General features: G+C 41.3%; 1 protein-coding gene across 1 annotated transcript in view; it reads right to left on the bottom strand.

Moving 5' to 3' along the window:
• The window catches only part of adamts10 (ADAM metallopeptidase with thrombospondin type 1 motif, 10), a 120837-nt gene that overhangs the window by 78594 nt on the left and 18578 nt on the right, over nucleotides 1-23665 (bottom strand). The window contains exons 3-7 of the mRNA XM_036579527.1: nucleotides 20325-20686; nucleotides 14876-15035; nucleotides 12661-12863; nucleotides 11217-11300; nucleotides 4301-4446 (exon numbers count right to left, since the gene is read on the bottom strand). Of these exons, the coding sequence (XP_036435420.1) occupies nucleotides 4301-4446; nucleotides 11217-11300; nucleotides 12661-12863; nucleotides 14876-15035; nucleotides 20325-20686 (955 nt within the window). The remainder of the gene's footprint in view (nucleotides 1-4300; nucleotides 4447-11216; nucleotides 11301-12660; nucleotides 12864-14875; nucleotides 15036-20324; nucleotides 20687-23665) is intronic.

Below are 23665 nucleotides of genomic sequence, written 5' to 3'. Positions count from 1 at the left end.
CGACAAGATATTTACTTCAGTGTATTCAGATGCTTCACTACCGATACTTCACTGATATGTTGTTGATGTGTTACTGATAATCTGTAAAGCGTTTATTAATCACTCCAAATAAAGAGTTACCATTATAATATGCAACTTCCACCTATTTTAGAGGCCCCTAGTTGGACAAGGCCTTTCTTTTCATCATTAATGTTGAAGAAACATTTTTATGCCAACTAACCCAACATGAGCAAGTCAATATTTACGAAAGTGTTTTATTTGTGTTTACATGCTATTTTTTATTCTATTGTACATCATTTTTTGATTTTAGAAAAGCTGCAGTCCGTTTCTCTCTCAGCATGATGAACTGTTTTCACAGCAGGGGGTCTTCATCTCTCTCTTTTTAGCCCATCGTTGCTCACTAGCAGCTCAACGTTTCACACACAGTTAATCACCTAATTAATCTGATAACAGAGTTACAGGTAAAATATTTACTTTTATTATATTAATTTAACAATATTTAAGCTGATTTCCATTCTGCCAGTGGGGGCCTGCAGAAAAAATTTACTGTGTCCATATCCTACCTTTTTTCCCCCAGATGTCCACTTAAAATTTTGTGAGTGTATGTATGAAGTTATAATTCATTTTTGTCTATTTTCAAACCTTAAACAAGCTGTTGTTGGTACTGTCTCTTTAAGACTGATATACTTATATGACCTCTGTTCTGATTGGCTACCCTGTATTGCACCTCATTTCAGTTTAGCAGTCTAAAGTGAAACACTCCTTATAACCTCAGCACAGTTGGGTGGGGCTTAACTGCTGCAGGTTAAATACAAATATACGGGAAGTCATAAATGTTTAAGCCCCCCTGGTCAAATTACATGTTTTGTTGATTTTCTAAATGAGTGCAAAATTTGCTGAGTTTTATAAAACATACAAAATATATACAATACTACACAATTGTACAATCTATGCAAATATGGTACGTGCCATAAATTTAGCACTAGCTACATTTTATGTTTTATTTGTGTCTCAAATAAGTTAAATTCAGCAAAAAAAACAATAATTGTGCATTAAAATGTGCCGAAATGTGTTTAGAAGGATGTATTAACTTTATTTTCACTTAGAAAATCAACCAAAGTGATGTTTTTTGTGACATCACAAAAGCAATGAATTCAAAACTGGTTGTTTTTGCAGCTTCAACTGTACTTGACCTGCAGCGTGAATAGTCTGCTCTGAAACTTTAACAAAGTGCACATTCTACTTTAAAATGTTATTTCAGAAAAGGCGAAAAAATTTGTTTTTTTCACTATATGGGCCCTTTAATACCCTTCCCCAAAAACAGCAGGACAGTCCACAGACTGAACGCTGTCCTGACATCTCCGAGGCAGGACAATAACAGGAAGCAAGGGATGCTCTCCCAGACACTTTCCCATCCTTCAGATAACACACACACACACACACACACATACAAGGGTAACAAAACCTCACTGCTTATCTTACAGATCAAAGCTATAGAACTGTTTTGCATTGCCCGTTGTCCTAAACGACCCCCTCTCCGATTCTTCAGTGTTTCCGTGCTCTAGTTCTCCGGGCCTGGATAAACGCAGCAAGATTTCAGGCAGCTGTGCTGGTATGCGTGTGTGTGTGTTGCTCCAGAGCATTTTCTTGCCAAACACAAGGTTGAGATAAACAGACTTAAACACACTTTTGGCCTAAATTGAGGCATGTAAGAGGACGAAGATCCAGTAAATCAGTCAAAGCACATAGCGGAGAGAGAAGCGTCTGCAGTTTTTCTGGCTGAAGGCTCTCAGCTCACTTCTGAAGGTGTTTTAAACCAGTGGAGCTCAGTCTCAGTCCTGGATCCACGCACTGATTCACACCATGAAGGGCTGGATGGTTAGCTGATGAGCCAAATCAGGCATATTAAAGCAGGGGATCCACTCTGTTCTAAACAGGGTCAAACTGCTCACCAGTACATTGTTAAATCTCAGGCTTATACATCCTGAGGGGGGTTCACACTGTTTTTCTGAAGGTGGAAAAAACAGGAGGTGCACCACGCTGCCTTTTTTTCTTGGGGCTGTGTTTTTTGAAGGCTGTGTTGGGCTGCGCTGAGCTGTGTTTCTCCTTGTTCATAAGCTCTTGATGTTAGCTAGTGATCGCTAACTGACTAACTAAACTTAATCAAACATCTTGCTTGATATTTCTAGATAACATAACAGCAAAAAACATACACAAACTCTCAAGTGCTGCACTGATAAGAGCCCAGCTGTGCTAGCAAGCTATCATTTCCACATGTACAGGCAAAAAGTACTACTATTAGCTAGCAAATGTTGTTCGGTTCACAAAAACAAGCTAAACTAAAGAGCTGTCGTTCATTAACAACAACAATAAAACGGCGCCTTGGTCTGCAAAAACGCATTCCAGTTTGAACACCTCCCCCCCAGCAAAGCTTATTATTAAATTATTTCACTAAAAACAGTGCAGACTGGCTGAGTTATCGTTAAGTTCTAGAAAGTATGTAATAAAAGTTTGGTGGATCCTGAACATTTAAAGAGTTAAGAGTCAATTCTAGGTAAACAGTGCTTTAGTGACTGATATGATTGTCACCTGTTGATTATGTGAGCTCAAATACACAGCATACACTCAAAGCCTTAACTAATGTAAATATCATAGCACCAGACGAGCTTCCCTTGTGGCCTTATTTTCTTATTTTTCATCCGTTCTCTTGCTGGTGCTTTCTTTTACAGTCTCTTATGTTCTAGGTATCAACCAGGTAAATGCAAGGTATAATCTCCAGAGTATGAAGTAATTATTCTGGGTAACATGGTGGTGAGATCTCAGATAGGCTGTCGGTATCAAGGTGAAAAAGGACACTGTAAAAATATCTCATAACTTTATCATTTTTTAAAGTAACAAGGTGGTGGGAAAGCTAATCAGAAAAAAAGTATAATCAAAAAGTAGATCAGAAAATGTAAATGGTAAAGACCAAGTAAAGCCATTATTATAGAATCATTGCTTCCTTCTGCAGGCCGGATTCAGCTAAGACTCTTATGTCTTCAAGCGTCTTTGTACTGACCCATTACTCCATACATGCTACATGGAGTTTTTTCGAAATTACTTTTAACCTCACCCTCATATCCTGACTCCACTGATGCTGCTGCTGCTGCTGCTGCATAAACTAAACTAATCAAATTAATCATTTGCTCCACCTGTTTTCCCCGTTTTTGTACTAACAATGTTTTACTATCCGGTGTCGACCAGAGGAGGATGGGTTCCCCTTCTGAGTCTTGGTTCCTCTCAAGGTTTCTTCCTGTTTCTCTTAGGGAGTTTTTCCTTGCCACTGTCGCCACTGGCGACGCTCATGGGGGCTTGGACCCAGATTTCTTTCTGTAATGCTGATTTCCTTGTAAAGCTGCTTTGTGACAACACCTGTTGTAAAAAGCGCTATATAAATAAACTTTGCTTGACTGCTTGCTTACCTTCCTGCTTATACTTAGCATTACAGTGTGATTTAGTTAGACTAGCTGGTTACTATCATTTTCCCTCAAATTATTACACAGCACTTTGGAGTTTATACCACAGACTTACCCAAGTTAATACCTGTTTGGTATTTCAGTGTAATTAAGTCAATCTGTTCTGGAACTTGCCACCATGTAACCCAAGATAAATACCTCATACTTTGGAGCTGTATCTCACACTCACCTGGTACATACCTACAGTCAACAAAAGTTTGGGTGTTCAAACTTTGCATATGACTGTAGAACTTAAGGGACTGTAAATTGCTACTGTGTTATACAGTGTCATGCTAAAACTTAGTTTGGGATGCATTTTACACATTTATTTGATTTTCAACAAGATGGTGATTTGTGTTCAGGTTTAGTTCAGCCTGCATTTCTGTGATAAAGATGAGTAACGTAACCTGAAACACGTAAAGCTGTCAAAAAAGAACAACAGGCCTCATTCACCAACTGTTCTTAAGCAGACATTCCTTCTTAAAACCCACTTACGCAGTTTTCATGAAGATTCTGACAATCACCAGTGTTTTCTTATTTGGGGTTTGTTCTTAGGTAAGAACAGAATCTACACACACTCAAGAGCACAAATGTGTGAACAGTTCTGCGGTTTAAGAACACGTCACAAATGTGACTTCTTTCTCAAGAACTTGGTGAATGAGGCCCAGTACTTCGCCCATTAGTGGCGCCTGTTCGTTACAGTACCAACCAAGCTCTGTATAAAAACTACAACCACTACAACAATATGGGCAGCTGTTATCAGCCAAGCGATACATCAGTCGAGCCCTAGTTCTTAAACTGCTAACCTCGTGATGAGAACCGCGGTGTCGTGGTGAGCGATGCCATTTTCGGGGATGGCGTTTCCATGGCCGCTCCGGTGCTGGATGGACTTCTGCCACTTGCAGAAGCTGTCTAAAGACTTTCCCGCATGGTGGTTTATTTCCAGAGTGGGCTGCCAATCAGAGAACAGAACAACACAGTAAGAACATGAAGCCCAGCTGCAACACAACAGATCATAATATCAACCAAACCAAAAATGTGTGAGAAGATATGTGCACTATTACAGAAACAGTCTCACACAGTGAGAATATGAAGCCCAGCTGACACGATCAGACTAGGACATGTGTGAAGATGTCAGGATGAATGCAGAAATAATCATAAAAATAGCATCTTTTTCCTTTCTTGTGACCTCTGAAAGCAATAGGTCAGCCAAAAACCTGATTCTCACAATTTTCCTCAGGACCTTCTGGAATTCAGGAAACAAAATAATTAAAAAATACATGTCTGTAATTTTTAGTTCAGCTGCATTATGAGGCTCATTGTATTTAAGCACTGTAATCAGTGCAGTAATACTTTGATACTTCAATAGTTATTTGTTACGTTTTGGTTGGAAACAAAAGGGTTAAAATATCTTGAAATGTCCATCTGAAAATTATCCCCCCTGTGGTATTTAGGGAGATAAAGCCAAGCGAGTTCTTTCATTAGTTAGAACTTCAGGAGCTGAACTGGTACATTAAACAAAGTTTTAACAGTAAATGTTTATAATCACTCCAGCTGGTTTCCTGATACGAGAATCTGCAACGAGAAACTGACAAACACTAAAAAGTCACAAAGCTGAAGTCGCTTCTCATTCACCAGCTTCTTGTTCAAGTTTTCCCATTCCACCTTAAAAGGTGCAACAGTTTGCTACATAGTTAGCTACATTCTGGCACCTGAGGGCATTTAAGGTGGAACGGGACAATTCGAACAAGAAGCTGGCGAATGAGAAGCTGACCTAAGCTACGTAAAAAGTTGAACATTGAGAGACATTTTACAAGAAACTGTTCTACTTTTGAGGAAAAGTTTCCTGCTGGAGATGTGAGAAAAGCCACTATAGCTGAGCTAAAGCTTAAAGCAGAGCAAAGTAAGTCTGCGTTTTTGTTTATACTGTATTTTTTGGCCAATTCTAGTACATCAGCACATACTGAGACATGTTTACAGCCAAGAATGCAAAACGTTACTTCAATAAAATAAACATGAAACACTGTGGCTTCCAAGGTGGTTTGATTTTTGCTGAAACTTGACAAAATGGCTCTTCTCAACATTTGGGTTGCCGACCCCTGGAATAGGCTAATGAACAAAACCTAAAGAAGTAAACTGCACACACCAAACACGCCTTGGCTGATCAGCTACATCTGACCTAAGTGGAAAGTGTAAATGTGCTTTTCCACTGAACTATCACTTTAATATGTTAAAGTACAGTATTAGAGGGAGTCCTGTTTGGGTCATGGCCTTTGTCTCTCTATCACTGTGAATGTGTTTACGGCGCAGTGGGTCAGTTCTGCGTTTCTCCTTCTGGCTCAAGGAACCGTTAACACTGCCAGAGCTGCTCTCTCTCTCTCTCTCTCTCTCTCTTTTCTCACTCTAGGACTCTCTCTCTCTCTCTTTGTGTCCCTTCCTCTCTCTTTTCCTCCCTTCTTTTTCCTCTACCTGCCCCTTTCTCTGTCTTTCTCATTATCTCTTACTTTCTCTAATTCTAACTCTCTCTCTCCCTCCCTCTCCCTTCTTTCTCCCTCTATCCCTTCTTCCCTCTCTCTCCCCCTCCTTCACTCTCTCTCCCTTTCTCTCTTTCTCCCTCTTTCTCTCCCTTTCTCTTTCTCTCACTCTCTCTCTCTCTCTCCCTCTGTTTACCACCCTCTCTTTCTCTCTCCTTCACACTCTCTCCATCCCTTTTCACTCTCTCCCTCTATTTCACTCTCCCTCTCTCTCTCTCACATTTTCTCTTTCTTCCTCTTTCACCTTCCCTTGTTCTCTTTTCTTGTTCTTTTCTCACACTAAAGCTTTCTCTCACCTTCTCTCTCTCCTTCTCTCTCTCCTTCACGCTCTCTCCCTTCCTCCCTCAATCTCTCTCCCTCTCTTTCTCTCTCCCTCTCTCTATTTCCTTCTCTCTCTCCCTTTATTTTTTCACCCTCTCTCTCTCTTTCTCTCTTTTTCTTCCTCTCTCTTTCCTCTTTCTCACCTTCCCTCCCTCTCTCCCTCTCTCTTTCCTCTTTCGTACCTTCTCTCTCTCTCTCTCTCTCTCTCTCTCTCTCTCTCTCTCTCTCTGAGTGAGCAGCTGCTGCACTGGCTGCAGTTCGGTCACTCTCGTAACCCGGGAATGCACACAGTGACATAACCCATAATCATCTCTACCCATAATGCCCTGCTCTGCGGGTTTCCCTTTCTGGGGGAGCGTCTGTAATGTCTGCGTCTGTGTGTGGTGTTCTGATTTGGAGGCTGGCTACTTTTAGTTCAACCTCAACCACAACATACTGACGTACAATAATAATAGCACACTAACGCAGGCCCTAACGAGCGTAATGACCTCACTGCCATCATTTGTCAGATGACATTAGGCGGAACAAATTGCAGGAGCACGAATGTGGGGGGTATTTTTAGTCGTATGTGATTTGGGATGGTTAATGCGTGATTACGGACGCCACAGAGGCCCTCGCGGTGCTGCCAGGCCTTCCCCTGCAGCCTAAATGGGTTTGTTTAAAGGTCTGAACTCCAGCTGTTCGTTCCAGAGACGCTGTGAGGCCAGCGCGCCCAAGGCCTGCCGTTAACACCCCAGCCGGGGTGGGCAGTGGACACAGTCCAACACATTCCATATTATTAACATTATACAGCATTTAGGAGGGATTTGTGAGTACGCAATATATGAATATACATAATATATGTCCAAAAGTTTGTAGACACCTGCCCATCCTATGGGTATTAATAGAGAGTTTGTCCTACTTTGCTGCAGTAACAGCCTCTACTCTACTGGTAAGCCTTACATTAGATGTTGGAACATTGCTGTGAGGATTTGATTGCAGCCACAAGAGCATTAGTGAGGTCAGGTACTGATGTCGGATGATCAGTTCTGCATCACAAACTCATCCCAAAGGTACTGGATGTAGCTCAATCACCTCAGAGAACACAGTTCCACTGCTCCACAGCCCAATGCTGGGGGCATCACACCCCTCTAGTTTGGCACTGGGCATGGTGACCACAGGCTCACGTGCAGCTGCTCCAGCGTCCCCTTCTATTGGTCAATAAGCAATGTCAATTGACCACTTGTGTCAGCAATGGGTGCACTAATGAGTAGGCTGTCTGGATACTTTTGGACATACTACACACATACACATACACACACAGACTAGAACAGTGCTAGCTCAGTCTGGATCCCCAGCTCAGTCCCTACATTAATGTTTTAATGCTTATTGGTGTGCATGTACGCACGTCACCAGGGTGGAGCGACAGGTCACAACCAACAACAAGAGCAGTCATGGCAGGGTCTGCACCGCACCCAGTACAGCAGGCCAGCAAACAGACTGGACTTACGGGGACTGTCTGAGAGGCTCGTTCAGGAAGGACACTTAAGCTCCATGAATTAACAAACAAGGAGCCCTTTGAGCAGAGCATAACTCCGGGGGCCGTATTTGTCCAGCTTGTCAGAATACGAGCTTCTGTCTTTAACGTCCTAATGAACTCCTGCATGCGTTCCTGGTCCTACAACAGTGCGCTTACTACACTCTTTAAAATAAAGGTGCTGAAAAGGGTTCTTTGGAGTGATGCCATAGAAGAAGAACCACTAAAGAACCTTTAAATGGATGGTTCTTCAAAGAATCCTTATTGTAAATGAATATGAAAATACATTTAAATGTTCATCCTCTTAAAATCTCTTATTAGTACACCTTAAAGCTCATTAGTCAGTTATTTTTAAGGATTTTTAACATTGCCAAGAACTATTTAGCTCATTTCTTCTTTTTGCCCCTACCCCTTGCTTTCGAGTGTCACCTTGCTCTTTAGAACTGTTTAAAAGGGGTAGTGGTTGAGATCTTCCCCTACAAAATAGAACAACCCTCAAATAAAGAGCATTACTTCATTAACAGCTACTAGCGCTGCTCTGTAGGCGACCCTGCCAGTCTGCAGTGATAGAAGAGGAGGGTAAAGTTCAGCTCCTCACTGCTGGGCTTTAGTTACATTTAGGGCATCATATGCCTTCAAAGAGGGGCAATTTATTATCGTCCACCACTAATTCCTCAGTGATATGAAGCTAAGATCAGCTATTCACCAGCTTCTTGTTTGAATTTTCCCGTTCCACCTTAAATGGAACAGCAGTTCTGACACCTGAGGTTGTATGTATGTGACTGCTGCACCATTTAAGGTGGAATGAGAAATTTAGCTAGCTATCTACCGAGACATCAGGATACTACTAGCAATTTTTATGCTTGTTATGAAGAAAAGGACCATAATACACTGAAACAACATTAAACTAAGATAATACAATGGTTATTATAAGTTTTACCATAGAAAATTCTCACATTTGTGGGTCTCTTTGGTCTCTTGTTCTCCATCTTGCCGGTTTTTCTTTTTTTTTTTCATAACTCTCTGTTTGGTGACTGAAAAACCTCCGTTTGGAGGGTCATGTAGCCCTAACACTTCACCCTCCCCTCCATCTCAACAAGAATCTAGACACCCTAACCCTAGAGGTGAACGCGCAAAACAGAGGGGTAAGGGCTGAGTGCTGGGGGCAAGGGGTGAAATGGGATTGGGCCTTGGGAACCGTTTATTTAAGGGTGCATTTGTACTTGTAGTTCGGTTCTCTTGGGCCGGACCAAAGCAGAAGATGACACACTGTTGCATTTTGGCTCTGTTGTGCTTAGCATTAACACTGACATATTTAACCTCCTAAAATCTCAGGCTTATTACATACTAAGGCTTATTATTCAGTAACTACACGGATTACAATGCAAACTGGCTGAGCTGTTCTTAGGTTCTAGAAGTGTGTAATTAAACTTTGGGCCTGCCGGTGGGCCCTGGACACTTAAGGGGTTAATTAACTTTGAACTAAAACATAGACAAGACAAGTGACTGGACAGATTTTATGATGTATAACAACTGTACAACAATCATGCTCTTCTCTGTTCTACATGGGCTTGTTGGTTTTATCTGTCTTGTGATATTAGAGCAATAAGCCACGAGACTCTCTGCATTACTGTGGTTTTGAATGATGCAAAGCTGGGTGAAATCCCTGTAACAGCACTGAGGGTCTTACTTCTTTTACAAAACGGAGAAACCTCGGCACCTTAATACATAATATAATTTATGTGAGTTTATGTTCAGTCACATGTGTATATCGAGTATTTTATTAAGGCTTTCAGCATGCCTCAGCCTCGTTTTAAAAGGAAAACTACTCATTCTGTTTACCGATTCAGAGCTTATAAAGAGATAATAAACACATGCACATGTCAAAACAGCACCAGGACCTCGTCTTTTCCACACCGCAAAAATAATAAGTATATTCTAAGATTACTTTACGTGTTTTAGATGTTTTTACTTTTTTAAGTCACTTTATTAAGTAAAATTATCTTATTATAGTGGCAGATTATTTTGCTTGTTTCTAGTATGTTTCTTAAAATAAGATCACCTGCCAATATAGTGAGATAATTCTAAATCCATTTTTTGCACGAACCAACAAAGTTCTGTAGAAAGGAGATGACAGTTCATCCTGTTCTTCAAACCAACCACAAGCAAACCGACAGCGACCTGCTCAGGTCTGCTTATTTGGTGCACCAGAGTTCAGATGGTAGATTCAGGAAATGTGTGAACCGTATTTCTGCACTGTATCATCACAAAGATGGAGAAACAGAAACAGAAACATCCAATTTGATGCACAGATGAGTTCCTGGACCCCGGAGGGTTATACTGACAAAAAAAAACACTGTCTGTTGGTAATAAAGTCTCAGATTACAGATACAGAGAAAACTCCAAAATCAAGAGTGAAAGATGTGCTGAAGTGGCAGAAAGAAAGAACCTGTTCAAAACCCGGCCACCCAAAAGAGAACATCCAACAAGCCTGCTTGAGCATCAGCTGTGCTAACTCCTTCACTCCTTGCCTAGAAGACTTCAACAGAAGGGGCATGCACCAAATACTAACCTGAATAAAATACTAAATACTGACGTACATAAAGGACAGAGACACCAGTGTTCGTCCCACCAATGTTTCAGTACTATTCCTTGCCTTATTTCAGTTTTCAGTCAATGAATGAATAAATGATACATTTATCTTGGAAAGTGATGAATAAACAAGATATAAGTTGTACAGAGCATCCCGAGGCTACCTTTGGGCACTGTGTACTTCTTATATAATGGAGAACTGCATAGAAGAAAATATCTGTGGTGCCCAACATCATCTTAAATGACTGTAGCGCTGATGCAAATCAGATTTCTCTCCATCTAATGGAGATGTAAGTGACCACACCGCAAAACATGCTCTGTTAGCAGGTGAAATCATTTTAAATGTAGTCGAAATAGCAAATATTTCCCATTTTGAGATGGTTGAAGGAACACTGTAAGATTGTTTTTACTTATTTCTAGATGTTTTACACTTCTTTTCAGTACTTTCAATTAAGTGAAATGATAAATGATCTCACTATATTGGCAGATAATTTTGCTTGTTTCAAGCATATTTATTAAAACAAGCCAAAAATGTCTGGAAATAAATGAATACTTATATAATATTTCTTCAACCATCTCAAAATGAGAATTTATATATATGTATAGACTAGATTTAAGATCATTTCACCAGACAAAATATTTTTTTTTTGTAGTGTGAGTGTAAATGGAATGTGGAGCTGCACATTCAAGACACATGAAATGACTAAATCTAAATCAGCACTGTGTGAATGGATCTGTGTGAATGGGAATTTTTTTTACCTGGTCCTCCATTAACAGGATCAGTCGAGTCACCACAATGTTCACTGCGTTCCCCAGGCTAGAATCCTGGAACAGTTTGGCAACCTGACCTCCAGGGAAAGAAGAAAAGACCAGTCTAAAAAAAGAGCCATCTCTCTCTTTCTCTCTCTCTCTCTCTCTCTCTCTCTCTCTCTCTCTCTCTCTCTCTCTTTAACCTCTCTCTAAAACTGTGAAGTTCACTGATTTTACTGTAAACTGTGACACGTTAATCTCTTGACTGTCGTAAAAACTGCAGCTTCATTGCAGACAGTTCAGCTAAGCCCTTTGTTTAACACAAGCTTAAAGGGGAATTCCACCACTTTTTCTAAATTTCTGTATAATTACATAACTCAGATGTAAATATAAAGTCGTTCAGATTGTTTTGATGTGAAATGGCACATTTTCACTGATTCAGGGAATCGACTCTACAACACAAATATAGCCTTTTCGTTTATAATCCAAAACCACCAGTGAATCTACACGTCTTCTGAGTTTTATAGGTAATGTTAAAAATGTTAAAACAGTGGTAAATCTGAAAAAATGCTTCACGATGCCCTGCATGTGTCTCTCCACTATGAATTACCGTAAAAATACATTTTAGACCAAAGGTTTTTGGTAGGACTATGATAAAACAATGTTTCAGGAATAAGGCAACATAGCTTTTATAATCATTAAAGTTTTCAGACATCTGGTTCCTATCACCACCGCTGTGAACAATTCTGACTTAATAAGTAAACTTAATAAAGAACATTTCACACCAAACCACTCTGAACGACTTTGTTTACATCTTAACACACGAGCATCATAAGCTGCTAGTTCCATACCGTCTAAGATCAGGACTAAGTGGGTGCTAATTATGAAATGATGACTATACTACAGTACTACACTACACAGTACTAAATATACTGCTACTCTAGAGTGACTAAATAAGGTTTATTATAAGTTTTCATATCATAAAAAAACACAACACAGAGTCAGGCTTTGTCAGATGACCATTATCTTCAGCTTGAATTGACAAACTAAGTATATTCACTTTGGAGACTACTGAACTTATGACCTTATGAACTCATGCCTTGCTGCCAAATGCTCTAACCAGTGCTACCACCCTTCTACAGCCCCTCAGGCTTCTAAGAGGCAGAACAAGGTCTGTTTGTTGGGGGTCTCTAGTGTAAACATGCCGCAGTCTTAATGAGGGACTTTGCAGCAATGTGTCTTACGTCGCAAAAACCTCTTCCCCCGCTAACGCATGCCTGGTGTGATCTACTCCCCTTTTATTAAACACATGGATTTACATGATAGATCACTTTCTAAACTACAGAGGTCAAGTAGTCAAAAAGGGGCTGTGATAAAATAGCCAGTGTGATCATCTTCCTTACAAAATCAACAGTGATAAACTGTACAGGGAACCAGGAGATTTGAAACTTACAATATTCATAACAGCCAGTATGTACTGCTCAATGTCTCGCCGCCCGTGGTATCCCACCATCATCTTATCGGCCACCACCAGCGTTTCCACGTAGCGCTCGCGGCTAACCGAGCGCTTCAGCGGCAGCTGGCCACGTCCCATCTGGTTGGGGGAGGGTTTGATGGTTCGCTGCCACCAAGTGAAGCTTTTGCTGGGTTTTTCATCTGAAACAGCCAAAGACTGTTAAGCACTCAAAGTCGTGTATGTCTTGGGGAAACAACTGATTTTACAGCTTTTGGAGCAAGAATCATCACAAAATTCTAGAGATGGCAGCATTACCCAGTTTCAGTATCAGTCTGATGCCAGAGAACATGCTGGGTTTGATATCAGAGGGAAAAACAAAACAATGTCGATCCAATTTTACAACAAATCTGCCCTAAATATAGCACAGAAGTACTTTTAGCATGACATAATCCAAAGCGAAGAAAAGCAGGTCATGTGATAACAATGAGACAGATTAAAGTTAAAAGACTTTCCATTTTGGTTTGAACCAGATTAGCAGATGTGAAAGGTGCCTTTCGACCACAGTCCAAACCAAAGGACCGAAATTTGGTCCGACCAAAAGAGGCGTTCTCTGTCCGTATCAAACTGAATCATGGTTCGGTTCGTTTGCAGTGTGAAAACACTTTTTTTCGGATGGTTTGGACTTTCGGACTGATTACAGGAAGTTGGTGGCAGGCTATCATCACTCATTAAACAGCAGATGAAGAAAAAGTACAGTTAATTTTTAACTGTATTTAACTGTAATTTGGTCTGACAAAAAAGTCAAAAGTCACCTTGAAAAAAAACGCACAAAAAGGTCAAAACTGGGGCTCCCGAATGGTGCAACCATCTAAGTGTTGGTCCTATCACCAGGAAATCATGAGTTTGATCGCTGGTGATACCACAGCCATCCGTGGCCGGAAGTCCAAGAGAGCACAATTGGCCTCGCTCTCTCTGGGTGGGTAGGATGGCCCCCATCTCCCCTCATCACTCACCAAGATTCTGGCCAGCGCAGGTGTCTCTTAGCTGATATAACAGAACTGGCGGTTGGCACTTCCTCCGAGCGTGTTCAGCTGTCATGACATTGCGTTAGCGGCAGCTCGCTACAAAGGACTCAGAGTAAGCCTGTGCTAGCCTTCGCCCTCCTAGCGCTGCTGGTACTGTGTGACTGGGGGAGTCCTAACTAGTGGGTGGGCCTGGGTATGTCTAAATTGGGGAGAAAATTGGAGGAAAAAAAGCCAAATCTTATACCTTTACAGGATGAGAGAGAGGGGATTTGACAGGATGGGAGAGCAATGCCACCTGAAGATTAAGAAACTGCAGCAGCAGTATATAAAGATAGTGTAGTGGCAACAAAATGAATCTGTTCATTCAGTTTCCTCCATTCAAATAGAAAAGTCTACACACCGAACTGACCTCAGACACACGCTCCTCTACAAACCAATCATCGGCAAGTATAGGGAGATGCAGCCCACGTCAGTGATACAGAACGTAGGTGTGTCATGCAAAGTCCACTTATAAAACAATGTAAAACCAAAATTAACTGGATCAAAGTCATGCAATGTAACAAAAAACATTGGTCCAGACTTCCAGGTGTGAAAATGCCCTTAGAACTACAGAAGAAAAACCACACACAACAGTGGCTCAGGGACAGCTAGCAGGCTAACGGCTCCACACATTTCAGAACACACTCGATTCCAGCTAAATATCACTTCAACGCCAGACTTTGTGCTCAGATTCGATTCTAAGCTCGTGTCAATGGAGCAAAACTGAATCAAACCTGTTCTTCAGTGTCTGGAGCTGTTAGTCTGCTAACTAAGCTCCTAGGTGGTAGTGCTAGCTTAGTTAGCAGGAAACAGCTTGCATTCTATGGTTGGTGGAGCTGTCAGCCTGCTAGCCATTGCTGCCCAACCATTACAATCCTTGCGGTCCTGGTGCTACAATGGAAAAGAACAATGAGAAGTATTGGTATTGCCTAAAAAAGTGTTATCGTGCCATCTCTAATAATTTTAGCAATCAGGCCAGAACAGAGGAAAGCTCAACATGTTACTCCAAAGGTTTCTGTTTTACAGACAGTAATGCTGGCTACACTGACATTCTTGCTAGGCCACATCAAACCATATCAGACAGATCACATGAAAGACTGAACTCATGCAGAGTGATAGATCATCTATCTTTAGGACTGGAGACTTACCAATGACTCCACAGGACTGGTCCATGTACAGATGTCGCAAGGATGACCTTTTGTACACCACATGGGGGCGCCCTTCTCTCCCATCCACACTCGTATGGTTTTCAGCAGAAACCAGGGGCTCAATGAGGTACTCCTCCCCACCAGCTACAATCACCCCCTGCTGGAAGAGCAAACAGGTCATTGATTGATGCTTTCTAAGCTAAGGTGTATGAAAACTCCATTATGACTCATTATGACTCCTCCAGAGAATATGTTTGCACTGTTCCAGAGTCCAGTGGCGGCAAGCTACTAATTTTTTACGTGTTACATGCTTCACTTTATGTGGTCTAGGCCTTCGTGGCTGAGCTGCTGCTCCTAGATGCTCCCATTTCACAATAATTGCATTTACAGTTGACTGGGGCAGATCTAGCAGGGCAGAAATTTCACAATTACCTCATGGCAATGGTGGCATCCTATCACAGTGCAATGTTTTAAATCACTGAACTCTTCATTATGACTCACTTTACAGTCAGTGCCTGTCTATGGAGATTGTATGACTAGGCGCTTGTTTTTACACGCTTGTTACGAATAGATTTGTCTGAAACACCTGAACTCAGTAATTTAGAAGGGTGTCCACAAACTTTTGGCCATATAGTGTATGTTCACACAACGTAAGGGGCGGCTGGTGTTTTCACAAAAGATCAAACAGTGACGATACACGGAAGTGCTTTTAGCTGGCACATCAAATAGTGACTTTCCGCTGTAGCCTCCCGGGATGATTCGATTTTCCATGATGGATAGGTCACAACCTCTGACAAGACAATCGTATCAATAACCTCATCGCGTGTTCCCCAACACAAATGACACTCCCCTTACAGGTCAGTCAAGGCCACGCAGCCCCCGCAGCTGGACAGGTCAAACGCTCTGGGAGAGTAATTCAGTCTGCACGGTCAATTCACGGCCATACAAACAACACTCCTGTACTGTTCTGCTGCACTGGGACCTTGGAGATGCAACACTTCTGCACCTTCTCCACTCTGAGCTCATAGGCCTGCAGGCCATGGAGTTCAACGCACGTGTTGCTTTGCTCTCTCCTCCTGTCTGAAGTGCACTCTCAAACTGCACGTAATCCTGTAATGAATTTAGTGACGCCCTCATGGACACAGCTCGTTCCCTACTGAATTATGCTATGCTACTCTGACCACCAGTAATTATCCTGGGCGCTTCTTAACGCCTTCCTGAACACGGTCAATTCCTCCACTGTATTTACCAGCGTCAGCAAAGGCCCAATTACTAATGAACTACAATCGAATCAAGCATGACCCAGAGATTCTCTCCAGCCATTCGAGAATTTCAAGCAACAATATTAGCATCCGTGATGTCAGATTCCACCAAACTCACAGATTCCCATGACCCTGCTCTTAAATATGGCTTTGGGTCTCAACTAGGTTCCATTATATCTCTCTCCCGGTCGATCCATGTATCCATTAGTCTGAGGGGCTAAAAGGGGAAGCCTAAATGAGTGGGTATTAGCCTTGGCTCTGTAACCTCTTGTTTACGCAGGTGCATTACTGGCTCGGGCCGGTAATGAGCATGCCCACAGAACTCTGCTTGAAACCGAATCCATCATTAGGATCCAAAACACCTGTTTTTGGAATGGAGCGATAAACCAGCTGGCACCTCCGAGGCTGCAGGAACAGCTGTCCGCTGTGGGCCTGAGTCAGGGCCCAGAAAGCGCTCTTATGAGCGAAAGAGAAGGAAGGGAAAGAACATTATATCATCACGCTGCACTGATGGCCACAGAGTCACAGCCAGGAAGTATCAATAATTAATACCACATTGTGAAGGCTATAAAAAAAAAAAACAGAAAAATAAGCTTCTTGTGTCGTCGGTCTGATGAAGTTGTACCACTGCTAATCACGGCTGACACCTTAACAATGAGCCTTTTCCAACCGTCTGGCAAGACAGTCCAGTGAAGTGCATAGTCTTTGCAAGTCTCAGTCGTTTGACCACAGTGCGCTTGTTTAACTGAGGGTAGCGTTTGCCAAATTGGGCCTTGGATCTGTCCTGGAACGCACTGCGCAGTTTATTGCTGTCATGATTGAGCTTGTGAAGGATTTGTTAATTAAGCAAGTAAGATGCGCTAGAACAGGGTTGGCACTCGGCGACTCCGAGCACTGTTCGATTTCTCAGGACATCCCAGCGCATTTTTCAACATTTTGTCATTAATATAGTAAATTAAAGCCATATTGGCACCACAGAAAGCCACAGTAGATCATATGTGCCTTTAAATTTACAGAGAAAGGTAGTCAGTCTTTTAAATAAACAGACAAAAGCTACCTCAGCTAACATTACTATCCTAGTCTTCTTTCACCTCATATTTTTTGATAAGTTTGTAAAGAGATATTATAAGGTATAATAATTATGTTAAAAGTTTTCATTCATTCAATTTATTTGAGTGTAAAAAGGAACTTTACTTTTATTGCCGCTCTCGTCATGCTGCTTTCTAATGTAGTACAACAGCGCTCTATCATGTGATGCTACATGGCTTTGTGCGGCCTTAAGCTGTGCAGTGCTGTGATGCCCTGGGACCAGATTTGGGCAAATTTCAGGTCTAGTTTAGGGTTGTCATAATAACATGATTGAAATTGATTCCTGATGAACTGGCTTAGTAATTAGTTTGCAATTTGAATGATTAACTTGGTAACAAAACACTGGAATTCCAATAGAAGTGCTAGCAGAACTTAGCATTATGGTAGCATTGGTACTCAGGTTGCTTAAAAACTTAAGATTTCTGCAGTTAACATAGTTATATAATAATATGCTTGGCCAAGAGAAGTTTATGGGGCATTCACACTGTTGTGGCATTCACACTACTGTGGCATTCACACTATCGCTCTCTACAGGGGCAAGATTACTACCCCAGCTCTCCGGAGGGCGTTTAAGACAAATGTTACCTCACTGCTACAACACTACTTACAGTCAAATAATGTTTTTGGAACTAACATTTTGCCATGCAGATGTTTTACAGTTTGTTCTCTACATGTTTTGTTTAATTGAGGAGTTTAGAGAAAATGCAACACAGACCATCAGTTTTTTGCTATTCTCTGTTTTTATATAGTAAATAGCACCTTACTGTGATTGGCATCACACTTTAAGGTAAGTTAAAGTCCAACAAATTTGAATTTGCATTAAAAATAACTTAAAATGCACTCAATTAAATTTGCTGACACCTGTTGATGCACAATTTTTAATTGGCCTATTGGTCACTCTTGCATTAAGAAACAGCCTGATGGCCACACAGTGTTTTATGTATATTTGAAGTGTTTTCACTCTTTTTAATCGATTTCTGGAACATTTGGAAGGGTGTGTATAGTACATTACTGTTCAGTAGTGGTAGCAGATATGGCAAATATATCACGATAAGTAAAAACACTGTCACGATTCATATATTTTCACACACGACAATGCGCTAGTTAGAAACTGCCATCAAAGACTCGATAGTACAATGATTTCAACATTTCACAAACTTCACTCCACCAAATTCAATTAAATTGGATTAACTATGCTCCCTCTATAATGAAACATGCAGTCCATCAGCGTCCGTTAACTGCAATATTCTCACAAAAGCATATTATCACGATAACAAAATTCATAATTTACTACTGTTCAGCTGTTCATGAAAATAATCTCGAGATTACTAGAAAGTCAGATAATCTACAGCGACAGCCCTGGTTTAGTGCTTCCTGTCCTTTAGCACACCTGGTTCTACTCATCAGCTAACTACCAATTAGCACGTGTGTCATGAACTGTGAGGTGTGTTTGAGCTGGGAAACAGCAGTGCAGGATAAGGTTACGCCAGGTGGGCAGGCCATGAGGAAAGACTTACTGGTTAGCGAGATCATCTCAAAAGGACATGTAAAAACCCTTAGATGTCTCCCACTCTGAGCCTGTGAGCAGAGGAATAAGGGACACTTCCACTGGACAGTATCTTGGTGAGTGAAATCATCTTAAATCTAGTCAACATGATATTTCTCACTATGGGGCTGCTGTTAGAACAGTACAAGATTATTTTACTTATTTAGTTAAATATTTACTAGTTTTAAATCATCAAAGTCTAGAAATACATTCATTATACTCATATTCTTACAGCAAATCCTATCATGAGAAATAATCTATATTGATAAGATTCACTCGCCAAGATATCATTTTTAAGTCCCTTGACTTGAAGTGATAGCGAAAAATCTAATTTACAGTTTCCTCCTGGCCTCAGATGTACCTGGTCAGCCAAGACATGTGGCAAGACACTGGTGCTATGAGGCTAACATGGCTAAAAAACAAGTCAATGGTCACCCAAATCTTTTCTCTAAGGCCCAATCCCATTTCACCCCTACCACTCAGCCCTTACTCCTCCGTTTTGTGGGTTCACGTCCAGGGGTAGGGTGTCCCGATTTTTGCTGGGATAGGGCTACATGTTTAATGTCGTTTCAATGTATTTCTTTTCTTCACTGCTGATGTCTCAGTAGCTAGCTAGCTAAATTTTCCGTTCTACCTTAAATGCTGCTCCATTTAAGGTGGAACAGGAAATTTCAAACAAAAAGCTGGCGAATAGCTGATTTCAGCTTCATATCATCGAAAAATAAGGGGTGGGCAATAATAAATAATTGTTGCATCACCCCCCTTTGAAGGCATATGATTCCCTAAATGTAACTAAAGCCCAGCAGTGAGGAGCTGAACTTTACCCTCCTCTGCTGTCACTGCAGACTGGCAGGGTCGCCTACAGAGCAGCGCTAGTAGCTGTTAATGAAGTTATGCTTTTTCTTATTTGAGGGTCCCATTTCATAGGGGACGATTTTAACTACTACCCCTTGTAACTTAGTTCCAATGGGGCAAGGGGATACTCGAAAACAAGGGGTAGGGGTAAAAATAAGAAATGGGATTGGGCCCAAACATACCCCCAAACCATCTCTCAACCCACTCAAACCCAATCCAGGTCTTCATTAGGGTTGTACAGACTTGTTGATGTGCTTTAGGACACAGAATGACTTACTGTAAACTACAAAATGAACAAAACTTCAGTGTAGCTAAGTACTGTGGGAAACAACTTTTTGGAGATGTATTTACAGATAAGACTGGGGTGACTATTGACTTACAGTGTTTCATAGTAACATTAGCTCCAGTGCTAAACTAACAAAGCAAAATTTGGACACCACACGTGTCTTGACTGATCTATTACATCTGGGATAAAGGGAAATTGTGTAAATTAAATTTTTCACCAAAATATTACTTTCAGTCGTGTCAAAGTGATTTGCTTACGTGGTTTCTGACGCTGTTTGACACACTGCTATCTTATAAACATGGACAAAAGTATAGACACACTTCAAGACGGCTACAACTACTGTTTTCAGTTGAGTAGTTTTGATTATTATACCAGCATGTAAAGCCTGAGTGTGTGGAAAAGAAAGCTTACCAGGCCGTTGCAGTTACTCAGGGCCACAGTGCTGGACTGAGGCTGGTGCTGCAGGTGACCCACATAGTGGCAGCCAGGGGAGTACGGGTGACTCCAGGCCAGCCGGCCCCTCCTCCAGTACTCCACGCGAAACTGGCGCGAGAGCAGCCCGCTCTGCAGCGTCAGGTTCAGAAACAGGTTGGCGCTGGGTGTGGACAGCTGGTAATACAGCTGTGGATCGGGCGCCTCAGGGTTGGAGTCTGCACTCCTCCGCCACCGTCCATGCTCGTCTGAGTGCTCCTCTTCATCCAGCGCCTCCCCCTGAGGGCCCACGCGGACCGGGATGGCAATCTCATAGTGACCCAGGCTGGACAGGAATGCAGCTGGAGAGACAAATAGGAAATGGACAGAGATGAGAAAAACTATATAAAACTATATAAAAACTAGAGTGGGGTATCAATTAGCTCAGTGAAATCAGCTTCATGCACTTAAATCAAATGCAGTTGTATTTGTGCTTCTCTAAGCATTTTATAATGGTAACATTTTTCAGTCTGAGTAAATTGGTGCGGAACAGAAAGCATATTCCCATTTCCTTCCTTACGGACCTTTGGACAATTTGTTTTCCAGTTGACATTAGACTGTGGTTATTAAGGCTAGTTGATCACTTCGGGGCAAAACTTAGTCAAAAAATGGGAAAAAACACCTCTACAATACTGCTAATGTCTGCTAACTCTCTTTGGGATTTCTAATAGTATCTTAGCACTGAGGCACATGACCGTTCTAGATAAATCACAGATACTTAGAGGTCGCAGGAGACATTCCACATGCTTTATTTGAAACATCTAACATACATTAACATATCGCTGTTGTGGGGAGAAACCCACGTATCTCTATTTTTGTCATTTTTCAGTTTTTGACATAATTTGAAAATGTCTGTCATCCTTTACATTGTGTGTAAATTTCATGATGAATGGAACAAAAGAAACGACCCAAAACGACTTGGAAAAAAGTCTGGTTCCATTGACTTACATTAAAAGTAAAGTCTGTTTTTTCCTTCTCCTGTAAAGTTAACATTTTGGAGGTTTTCTTCTGACAACAGAGATATATTTTATATTGAATATATCAGTTTTGCAGTGACTCTTGCAGTAAAGAGTCTTGGCATAGAGCTGCTGTTTTCCATTTCTAATGACTGACTGAAACCTCGTTAGCCTCCCACTCATATTCAGAATCAGTGACATATCTAGAACTTCCAGAAGGCCTACAGTCATGTTTTTCTCACATGTTCCACTTATTGTCCATCAAAACATGACTGGTTGATTCCACTGTCAGTTCCTAATTCTGTTGGTGGTTAATCTGGCATGTTAGGCCTTCAGTCCAGCTCAGTGGAAGTCCTGACCAGTGGAAGAGCTCACTTAGCTATACCTGCCTAGATAACATGGGGCAAAATCATGATTTTAAACCTTTTATTTCCAGCCAAAATGCTACTAAGAGTACGAATATAATACTTACAGAGTATAAATACAACAAGTACTAGCTAAAAAATACAGATATGCATTTTTTAGTTCTCAGAAATCATTAGGAACTCTCTGTAGGCCTTCAAGGCCTAACACTTCCCTATTGTTATTTTCAGTAGAGAAGGGAATAGAGAATAAAGAGACGAATAGAGCCTAATAAACTTCTATTCCTATGCTAATAGAGATGAATAGTTAGAGATAGTGAACTGAACCCAGTGAACTACAGGGAACTCAGTACTGGAGCATGTTTTGGCTGCATGCATAGCATGACTTTACTCTGAAATGATGTACCCATATACCTAATTCTGATCAACGACAGTGGTCTCCACAAAAAAATGATAAATGAGAGGCGTCTGGGGTTTTAAACTGGTTTGCACTGTATTGAAATCGTCACACCCCTAACCACTCGAACTATGGATGTTCAAATGAACTCCAGTCCCCCACTCTTTGCGTGTCATTGGGGAGCAGCAGAGTTCACAGTGAGACCCAAAAGCCAACGGTCCAGAGGCCCAAAAGCCACAAGTTTCCACGGAAACCCTGAAATCTTATACTTCCTGCTCTCTGCAGTGGGGCTGCAGATTTATTATCCCAACAGTGCGCGCTAAACACTGCACCCGGGGGGAGAGGTCACCGCTGAAGCGCTCACATCTCCAACAGACTGCCCTTAATGCCTTTAGAAGCTCAGATCATCTTCACTGCAGAGAAAGCAGGCCAGCGGCTCTGGAGTGAAATGAAGATTACAGCTGCTGTTTACCTGCCAAAGCCAGTTTAAACAAGCTATGAGCAGAGCTACAAGAAAATCCTGCCCTCGTTCAGGTCCATAGCTGTGTGGACAAGGGCTGCATGAGCTTTATGCTGGACGTGAAGCTCCTGCAGAGGAATAACACCGATGTGATTTGTCTCTTCTGTGTCTCCAGCACCAGATAAGCCCAACAAATAGTGACCCGTATTAAGAGCATATGTCTCACTGTTGAACAGTGAGACATATTGCATGGAAGTTGGCATAAACTGACCCAGACATGGTATTATAAGTACCCAAGTATTGAGTATTATGCTGTGCTGAAAAAGGGAATTCTGCCAATTTTTCTAAATTTAGGCATAATTAAACAGTTTAAATGTAAATAAAGTAAACAAATGTATTTTTAAATGCTAGAGAGGTACATGCAGGGCATTGTGAGGCAAAATAGTCCCCTATTCACTATTTTATTATTATCAACATTACATATAAACACTCAGATGACATCTGTAGGTTCACTGGTGGTTTTGGATAGTAAATAAAATGGCTATATTTGTGTTGTAGTCATGGTGACCCCTGGTTCCTATCACCACCACTGTAAGGAAGTCTCTACAATCAACCATTTCAAACCACTTGAAATGACTTTGTTTACATCTCATTATGAAATTTTGGAAAATCAGTTAAATTCCCCTTTTACTTGGAATTGGGAAGTTGTAGCTTGAAATTACATCATTTCTGACCTCTACACCAATGGAGTCTAGGATCGTATGAGTGCAAAAAGAATTAATGGTCATTGAATATATACTTGAATATATACTCATTCATATTTGTAGGTCTACACTAAAAACAAAAATATACATATTTATTCATCTTCATCTTTATTTGCTGACTGTTTTTAGACCAAAGCACCTCACGGAATACATTTTGAAGGCTACAAATTCACCATTAGCACTCAAATGCTATCCGCTTGTGAAAGAGGTTAGTTAGATTTCTGTTTATACAGCAAAAAAAAGTCTGCAGCACATCCAATCAGAGGCTGTATATACCACTTCACATGCTGAACTCAGAGTTGAGGACACATTCCTGACTTTCCAAGTAGGAATTCCCAGTTT

This window comes from Colossoma macropomum, unplaced genomic scaffold, assembly GCF_904425465.1.
Source record: "Colossoma macropomum unplaced genomic scaffold, Colossoma_macropomum, whole genome shotgun sequence".
Classification (NCBI taxonomy): domain Eukaryota; kingdom Metazoa; phylum Chordata; class Actinopteri; order Characiformes; family Serrasalmidae; genus Colossoma; species Colossoma macropomum.
The sequence above is the reverse complement of the archived record's forward strand: the minus strand, read 5'-3'. Positions and strand labels throughout refer to the sequence as shown.